Consider the following 9,961-nt stretch of genomic DNA (forward strand, 5'->3'; position numbering starts at 1 on the left):
AGTTTTTACTTTTAAGCTAAAATTCTTTTTTTTTTTTGTTTAAAAAAGATCATCTTTTTTCCACGTATCAGAGAAGATATTTTGCTCTTCTTTGGAACTTTGGAGGAAATTTTGAAATAAAACCATGTTATCTTCAGAGATTTAAGAGAAAATTAAAAAAAAGGAGTTCTTTTAATTTTTTTCAGAAGAAGCTGATATTAAGGAAAAGCCATGAACTTAGGAGAAAGAAGTGATTTACAGTTCCTGAGAGTCTCCAAAGGAGCTCATGAGCTCAAAAAAAAGATTGATAATTGGTCCAAATCTTCGAGTTTCAAAGGGCAGAAAAATTACATTTTTGATGATCTTCTAAGAGGAGCAATGGAGTTCCAGGAATCACTGTTAATGCTTTCGAATCTTCAAAAAGCAACAGGCAGAATCTCAACGAAGAGAACAAGGCAAGGTGAAAGAGAGGAAATTGCAGAAGAAAACTCCATTGATTTCATCAGACAAAAAAGATTGCACGAACGGACACCCTCCGCTGACAGTTCCTCGACCAATCACACGCAGGAAATGAAGCAGGTGATCAGAGACAAGTTTAATAAATTCGATTATGAGAAGGTTTCTTCAACCAAAAATTCAATTTTATGGAAAAGTGAAGTTGAGTTTTCTGCGCTGGGAAAGAAGATGAAAACTCCAAATTTGATTGCAAGGCTTATGGGTTTGGAAGATTTTCCTTTAATTGAGGCTGGGAAAGAGGAGAAGGAGCTTAAGAGAAGTAGAAGTCATGTGGAGAAGAACAAAAGTTTGGATGAGATTATTGAAACCATGAGATCTACAGGTTTTCTGAAGAGTGAACAATCTGTAAGCTCTATAACAAAATCAGATATGAAAAAAGAAGCAATTTTTAGTGAGAAAGATGGCTCCCCTCCGATTGTGATAATCAGACCTCTAAATTTGCTTTTTAGAAACACTGAAGAGGAAAATCTAATTTCAGAAACGTCGGATTTGATTTTTGAAGAGAGAGTTTCTGATACTGATTGTGAGTTCCACGAAAATTTGGAACAAAGTGAAGTGGTCAGCATTGAGGAGGAGGAAATAGAACCACCACAGAAGCTTAAAATAGCTGCAGCTGCTGCTCAGAAGCAGCTGAAGAGGGATCTTGTTTTGAAGGAAAGGAAAATGATGGGTGATTTAGAGAAAATTGAAATTAATGGAAAGAAACAGATGCAGAAGAAGCAGTTGAAAGCCGAAAGAGAAACTAAGAACATGAATCCCAAAGAGGCTGAAACATTACAAGCCACAACAAGGTTTACTTCTCAGACAAATAAAACTAGGGAACAAAATATGAAGCATAAGTTTTTAATGAAGTCTGCACCATCTAATTCTATTAGTCATGTGAAGTCTGAGAAGATTTCTGCAGGAAAACCAATTAGGAAGTCAAGTAAGGTAAAGTTCTGTTTTTTTGTTCTTTTTTAAATTTATAATGAAGCCCGCCATGATGAAATTCAGTAAGTTGCTTACAAAAACTCATCTTTTTTGCAGCCTGAAGATAAAAAATCAGAAGGAAACTTTAACGGCACTCTAACTGAAAGCCGTGCAATTTCTAGAAGCAAGAGTATGTTAGCTGCTGATAGCCTCCTCAAGCAGGTGCTGAAGGAACCCGCGAAGCCTTTTAAGAAAGGTAGCCTATAAGGTGATTTACTTATTACTTATTCAAATTAAAATCCAACTGGATTACTTCTTTGGTTTATCCATGCAGGCAGGGCATCGACTAATCCAATCTTGAGCTGTGCTAGCCCCGGCTATTAGCTGACTCAATCTGATTTTGACATAAAGTTGGTTCCTTTTCAATCAAAATTCAATCTTTATAAACAAATTCTTGATCCAACATACATTTGATTCATAAAAACATTCATACAAGCATAAATAAATTGATTTGGTTAAGGTTCAACTAGCCGGGCCTAGCTAGTTACTCGGCTCATTGGCTTGAGTCCAACTAGATCCAAGCCCAAAATTGATTCAAATTATGGCTTTATATGTAGGAGCTGAGAAGTCTGCGTAAGAATTTTTCTACTCTGAAACTTGCTTTGAAACTTACAATTCTTTTTTTATCACAGATGAGATCAGAAAAAACCACGAGGTAATATGTGAAGTTATGCCAAGAAATTACAAAGATGGAAGAGGTTTAGAGATGTTTGAAGAATCCATTAGAAAATCTTACTATAAACCCCCCACCATTGCTATAAAGCATGCATTCTATCAAACAACATTCTTCGAAGAAGATGGAGTTTTCTATGACCAGCTGCTCCACAAATCCGTGAAGGGTAGAATGGTCCGAAAAAATCACGAGAACGATCTTGCAACTCATCAAATGATACGAGAAAGAGCGGCAAATCAAGCATCGTATGGATCTTTCAAACGCTTGTTGGAGGAGGACAATAATGGGATAAAGAAACTAAAAAGTTATAGCGAGTTTAATGATGCATGTTATGAAGATTGTATTGATTGTATGTTGGAGAAGGACCTTTATTGCAAAGAAACATTGTTGAATGTAATATGGGATAATTGGATTTGTGTGGAGGAAACAGACATAGTTGTCTTTGAAGTTTCTGAGAGAATTATTTTCAGGCTTCTTTTTGAAGTTGCTAAGGATTTAAGTTAAAACAATAAACTATTTGCCTTATGGTTGTTCAACTTAATTCAAGTAGAAGTGCACTTCATGATCATAATTTTGTTTGAAAATGATTGAGAATCTTCTTATCTAACAATTTACTTTTGTAAATTTCTCTGTGAAACTTACTTATGCTCTATCTAAAGTCCATTGTTTTTATCTAACAATTTTCATATATAAACTTATCTGTGAAATTTAATCATGCTCTATCTAGAGTTTATTAAATGTTTATATTTAAACTTAATTATGCTCTATCTAAAGTTCATTGTTTATATCTAATGATTTACATATATAAAAAATTTTATCTCCATTAGTCAACAAAACTGCATCACTAATATCAAAACTAAACTATTTCACAACTACACCACATCTACTAACTTATCGTTATGGTTATTATTTGCATACTATATTTTTCCTTTTAAAGCATAACAATTCATTTTTTGTATTCTTGTTTTTTACATTAAAATAACTGTAAAATAGATTAATCTCCAAAAGAAAAGAATACAATAATTTATGTGATTTGATTTAAATATGCCTACATTCATGAAAGATAGGAGATGATCCAACCTATTAATAAAATTTGACAATCATTGCGTATAATATAAGGGCACTCACTAGGCCAGATGAAGAGAGAGTAACAAAAGCAACTAATCTCCCAAGATAATTAAAAGAAAAAATATAAATGATAACAAAACAATGATAATAGAACTATTAGAAAGTTACACACGTTAGTAGCTCCTAAAAATGATATCATCAATTCATTAAGATTATACTCTGAATTTCTTAATAGGAATTGTATATTATGATTTATTTATCATTAACTTTTTATCTTATCTTAGTCGTCAATGTTTTTCAACTCTTTCACATAAATACTTAAAATTATCTTTTGCTTTTATGCATGTTATGCTTTTATACATCAGATCATATAGCAACAAAACCACTGCAAAAACAAACAAAGTTACACAAAATCAACTCTCTTTTTTCAAGCTTTCATAGAACTAGTTCGATACATAAATACTTCACACGTAATTTATGTATGAAAATTTAGATGATATCAAACAAATCATCAAAGACTTTTTCAAGCTTTCGAACAAAAATCTTAAACCCTACCACACAATTTAATTTAATTCATGCATGATTTTAGGTCAACAACTAACAATTATTTTAAAAGTTAAAGCCAAATTTTAATTGAAGTTGAATTGTTTTGTTCTATGTGGTGATAATATTTTTTCTTAACATAAGAACATAGACATGTAATCAATATTATCATTTTTTTGGTTGGAGTTGGTAACTCATTTTAGGATGACTATGGCTTACTACTTCATCATCTAAATTGTAATACTATTTTATTTGTAAAAGTAAGAATATTTTGTCTAACTAAATCTTCTAAATTGTGAGTAAGGAGTGCAAGATAACAGTTCTATAAAATAATAATATTATTTATATTACCATAATGAAGTCAATTAATCTTATAATGCTTTATAGTACTTTAACTGTTTCCATTACTATGTTATATGAGTTTGCAAAAAAAAATTGAACATAATGAAGTCAATTAATCTTATAATGCTTTATAATACTTTAACTGTTTCCATTATTTTACTATGTTATATGAGTTTGCAAAAAAAAATTGAATAAGATGTAGTACTAATTAATTGAAATAGTATATAACTATTATATTAATAAAATTAATCAAAATTATTAACATATGTATCTAAAACATGTCATAAATAAAGGAAATATTTCATTTAAATTTTAAAATCTAAATTTACATCATATAATTAGTAAATGTTTTTATTAGAAATTTTGAGGCATTAATAACTATATATATATATATATATATATATATATATAGGGGGAAAGAGCATCAGAGGCTCCCTACGTGTTAAAATTAAGAAACAGGTACAAAAGTTGGAGGGGAGGAGGATCCTCCTCATCTAAAACAGCCAAAAAATACTTTTAGCACATCCCTAGAGGTTCCTCCTCCACATTACAACTCACATGAAATGAAAACTCCAAACTTACAAGTATACTCAAGCCAAAAAACCAAAAACTCAAAATTAGTGTACATGTGCCCGTGTAGTAGAAATAACAGGAAAAGAAACAAAAGAGAATCCAAGGAAAAAAAAGAGGCAGCAGGAAACTCCTAATCCACTGGAAGCACTCCAACAAATAGCAGTGCAAACTGGGATATTGATCGACTGAGCAGAGTAGCCAAACAACACCAGACAAGTGTAAACCAAGAGATCAGGAGAGCTAGAGACACAAAGCCAGAAAGGGGTGTAATCTGAAACCTGCCAGCAAAATAAAGAAACCACAAGAGGGAGGGTGTAAAACCAAACCATAGTAAAGATACGGGAGCACCCAGCCAAAGAGCCGAGCAGCAAGTAGTTTCTAAAATCTAACATAAGGCAAATCCAGGTTATCCCCAGTAAGGAGACGTCTGAGGGGAGCAGGGGGAGATAAACCTACAGAGCATGCATCCCCTGCTTGCCTGGCTAACCAATCGGCAAGGGAGTTGCCCTCCCTATGGATGAAACTCCAACCCACTTTCATATGTCTTTTAGAAATTAAAGCAGAAATACGTTTAAGAATGCATATAATATCTCAGAGAGGAGGAGAGATACCCAACAGTATATCATAGAGCATTTTCGAATCAGTTTCCACCTCAATCGTATGAAAATTGAAAGTAATTGCCAACTTTAATGCAAGAAACCCCCCCAGCATTTCGTGGCTAAGGGGTTGTCAGTAGCAACAGGAGAAGAAAAATAACACATACACTTACCCTCAGACTTTCTAAAAATGCACCCAACCGCAACAAATAAATGGTTCCAACTGCGATCCACATTCACCTTAACCCATTCGGAAGAAGGGGGAACCCACCTGATTAAACGGGGGGGCTTGAAGTTTGAAAAATCATTGGTACAGACCTTGAGATCCTTGGTGTAATCATCAAGAGGCAGTAAAGAAGAGAAAAATCACCAGAGGAAAAAGGAGATAGAGGGAGTTAAAATTTTGTGCCCTGTTTCTTGGGGTCCAAATAAATCAAAGGACCAACAAAAAAAGGGCAAACCCTCCCCCCTTATCATCAAAAGCCTTCCATTGCCACAAATAAATACTTAGGAAGACAAGTAAGTTATTAGTATGAGGAGGATGAGAATATTTAGAGAGAGAAGGCAATCCCCAATTATCATTCCAGAAAGAGATATTACCGTCACCAATGTCCAAAAACATGAAATCACTAGCAATAGACCTAGCATTAACAACAGCTTTCCAGATCCGAGAATTCCCAACCTTCCACAAAACCTGGGAGGGGTAAGAAAAATCACAGTATTTCTGATGCATAAAAGTGGCCCATAGAGATGAGCCCATTCTAAATTTAAACCAGAGTTTGCAAAAGCTTATTTCTACCGTATGTTTCAAGGCTTTAAAACCAAAATCGCCAGCATTTTTAGGCTTACGCAACCTTTGCCAAGATCCCCAAATCTTCTTAGCACCATTCCTCACCCAAAGGAATTTATTGAAAAGCCTCTCCATGACATTAATACACTTTTCTTTGGATTAAACACCTGCAAATCATATAAAGGAATAATTTGAAGCACACTAGATAGCAATGTTATCCTGCCCCCAGTAGAAAGGAAAACATTTCTCTAATCGTTAATTTTACACTTGATTTTATCAATAACATCATCCAAAAGAATATGTTTCCTCCTTCCCCTAATCAAATTAACCCCAAGGTATTTAAGAGGGAGAGAGGCATAGTGATAACCTGTATAAGAAACCCCCCAATGAATAAGTTGCTGCTTAACCTGTTTGCCAAAATACATCTGACATTTGTCACAATTAAAAACTAGTCCAGAACAATTCTGGAAATCATTTAAGAGCCTCATTAATTGTTTTAAGGCAAGTTTAGAGGCATTAGCAAAAATAATAACATCATCTGTGTAAGCAAGGTGAGAAACCACCATTTTGGTCTTATGAGAAAACTATGTATGAGGGTGGATCAGTTGAAAATGATTGAGCATTCTAGATAAATAATCAAAGGCTAAAATGAAAATAATAGGAGAGAGAGGGTCCCCCTGTTTATTGCCTCTGCAAGCAGTGAAGAAACCATAAGAATTATCATTAACCAGCACAGAGTAATGATTGTTAGCCAACCATCTTTTAATAAACTGGAATTGAAACCTCAGGCCTTCAAAACGCTGATGATAAAATCCCAGCTAACTGTATCAATGGAGAGAGAGGGTCCCTCTATTTATTGCCTCTGCAAGCAGTGAAGAAATCATAAGAATTATCATTAACCAGCACAGAGTAATGATTGTTAGCCAACCATCTTTTAATAAACTGGAATTGAAACCTCAGGCCTTCAAAACGCTGATGATAAAATCCCAGCTAACTGTATCAAAGGTCTTCTTGATATCTAATTTGATAACTAGATTGTCACCCCTGCATTTTTTATCAGTGCATTTTTTATCAAGATCTCGTAAAATTTCCTATACATTTATACATACATACATACATACATACATACATACATATATCTATACATACATACATACATATATATATACATGAATATTTTTTAAAGTATTTTACCTTTGAATTAATTAGAATCTTTTGTAATGTGTATTCACTTTTTTTGGCCCCTGTTTGAATTGAGAAAAGCCAATGCTAAGTTAAGAAGATATTTAGAGAATCTTTCTTGCATTTAAATAGATAAATTATGAAGCTATTTTGGGCTACAAATGCACAACTAAAGCCCAAAAAAAATGCTAATAAATTTATAAAATATCATAGCATACTTGTAAGATCATTTCAAAAAAAATTTCAAGGGTTTATTTTCTTAATATCCATTCTTTAAATATAATATTTTCAAAATTTCATATAATGATAATATCTAACATTTCAATCTATAGGTTCATGCACATTAATTTAAGTGTATATTTTTTAAATAATTATTTTTTTTGTTGATTTTTTTCTTCATTTTCAATCAAAATTTGTAAGTACTTTAGATAAAAAATTTATTTTACTTTATAAAGTGGGTATCTAAGCCTCTTAAAAGTTAGGAGATTAGAGTTGTGTTTTTCTAAATGTAAGAGAGAATATCAAGTTGCATTAACCAAAAAATTTCTATGTTTATTTTCTCGTGTTACAGAGAATGTTTGCAAAAAAAACTCTAATTAGCGGAAATAATAGTTTATTTTGGCCAAGAATAGACGTAAGGCTTGCATCTGGCCAACCACATAAACATATCATTAGCTCAAGCTCCATAGCTTAATTTATTTTTCTTACACATTTAATTAATTCTTGGAATAAATTCATGAGCTATCATAATAATTTATGTTGTTATGTTATGTGGGGAAAATCATTTTGCATGTGCTTAAATTCATAGTACTACTTTCTCACAAATAAATTTTTTATGCTTTTTATATCTTGTTTTACACGGCAATAACATAGATATTATTATATTAAATTGGAATAGCTTGTGTTTTTTAATTTCATCATTTTTAACTAATTTTACATTCAAGTATGGAAATTAATCATTCATTAAAAAATTGTTGGGTGTGTTTTGATTTGTAATTTTAATTGAAAAAAAAATTATTTAACTTTCATTAGCATCATTTATGAAAATCATAAAATATTTAAAATATAATACTTTACAAAGTGTCCATTCATTTCCATTTTTTTTCGTGACATTTAACTATCAAAGTGTGTATAGACATAAATATGTATAAAAATATAATAAAGTTGAAAAAATCATTTTTTATTTCTTTTCATGATAAATTAAATTAAAAATCTTTCTAAAAGAATAATTTTTTTTAAAAAAAGGCCTTAACTTTAAAATCATCCTCACTTATTATTTTAGAGATTTAAAGGAAACCTTTTTTTTTCATTATGATTTAATAATATTTTGTAACTATATATTCTTATGCAATGCATAAGATGACAAATTTTTCAAAAAGATGATGTGTTATATAATAATTTCTTTTAAAAAGTAATATTCAATACTTTTTTTTTTTAAAGGATTATTTCTTATGGTCTCAATAATTCAACCTCAAATGAATCAAATTGCAAATCCAACTTAAGCTTAAAAATTATTCAAAGTAAATGAATCAAATTTTATGTTGAGCCAAGTTTTTTCATAGGCTATATCAATTAACATTTTGAGCGATTATTAATTTTTTAGTCTTATTTATGGGTATAAAATTAAATCATTAATGTATTTTTTAATTAATAATAAATAAAGTTTTGGTTAATATTATAATATCTAATAATTTTTAAATTATAATATCTACACATATATTAGTAATTAAATTAATATTTATGTTATATTAGATAAATTTTATAAATAAAAATGCTCATATTGAAATTGTGCACTCAACATATATTTGCCCTTAAATTTGATAGGCAAGTTCTTTCTTCATCCATTGAATGTTTAAAGGTAAATTTAAAATGTATTAGAATCTTATAATAACTAGAAGTTAAAAGTTAGTTTCAAATTAACTCTTCAATACTAATTGATGATTAAAATGTAATATTATATATTAAATCCTTTAATATATAATTTTAACAAAAGTATAAATTAGATGGATTGGATGGATGTGACTTTTCTCCTTCATGCTTATTAACAAGAAAAGAAAGAAAAAAAATCCAACATTTTGAGAAAAACTTGATTCAAAATGGAGCTTAGAATCTTGAAGATTTGAATTAAGTTTTGTCCATCATTGCAACATACTATATATATATATATATATATTTGTGGTTTGTTGGTAGAGCAAACTCTCTGAAGATCGTAAGTTCTCTCAGGTCACGTCTCAGGTCACGAGTTCGAATCCTCGGGGGGTGAAATGTCGCCTTAAGTCTGGTGGTACTTGAATGGTTTAATGAAGTCTGCAATCTGCATTAAAGGGAGAGGGAGAGGGGAGAGAGGGAGTGAAGGATACACAAATGGCTAAAAACTATAACAATAGATTAAATGAGGCAGGCCCAACCATATTATGTTTGTTGATCATCATACACATCACACACCTAAATTTTAATATTTATATATGCATAGTATTTAAATCTTTAGCATTATAATAAAAATATCACTAATACTAATTTAAAAAACACACATTTGAATGAATATATCTTAAATGTTTTTATGATATTAGAACACAAATAAAAATCAATTTTTTTTTTTGTGTTAAAGCGTGCATATAATTATTAACTGTAGCATATATGTAAACAAAAAAATTTTAATGGCCAAAGGCCCCTATCTCACTACTATCACAGAAACGCTTAATCTCATTGCCACAGAAACGCTTAATCTCA

The 9,961-nt window shown here is 31.0% G+C and overlaps 1 protein-coding gene across 1 annotated transcript; it reads left to right on the plus strand.

The window, feature by feature from the left end:
• The first annotated feature begins 182 nt into the window (after nt 1-182).
• Nucleotides 183-2,601, plus strand: LOC110020998. The gene is made up of 3 exons (XM_020719310.1): nt 183-1,425; nt 1,522-1,672; nt 2,097-2,601. The coding sequence occupies exons 1-2, from the start codon at nt 211-213 to the stop codon at nt 1,669-1,671; spliced, it is 1,365 nt and encodes a 454-aa protein (XP_020574969.1). The 5' UTR covers nt 183-210; the 3' UTR covers nt 1,672; nt 2,097-2,601.
• The last annotated feature ends 7,360 nt before the right edge of the window (nt 2,602-9,961 follow it).

Source organism: Phalaenopsis equestris, unplaced genomic scaffold (assembly GCF_001263595.1).
Source record: "Phalaenopsis equestris unplaced genomic scaffold, ASM126359v1 Scaffold000114, whole genome shotgun sequence".
Lineage (NCBI taxonomy): Eukaryota > Viridiplantae > Streptophyta > Magnoliopsida > Asparagales > Orchidaceae > Phalaenopsis > Phalaenopsis equestris.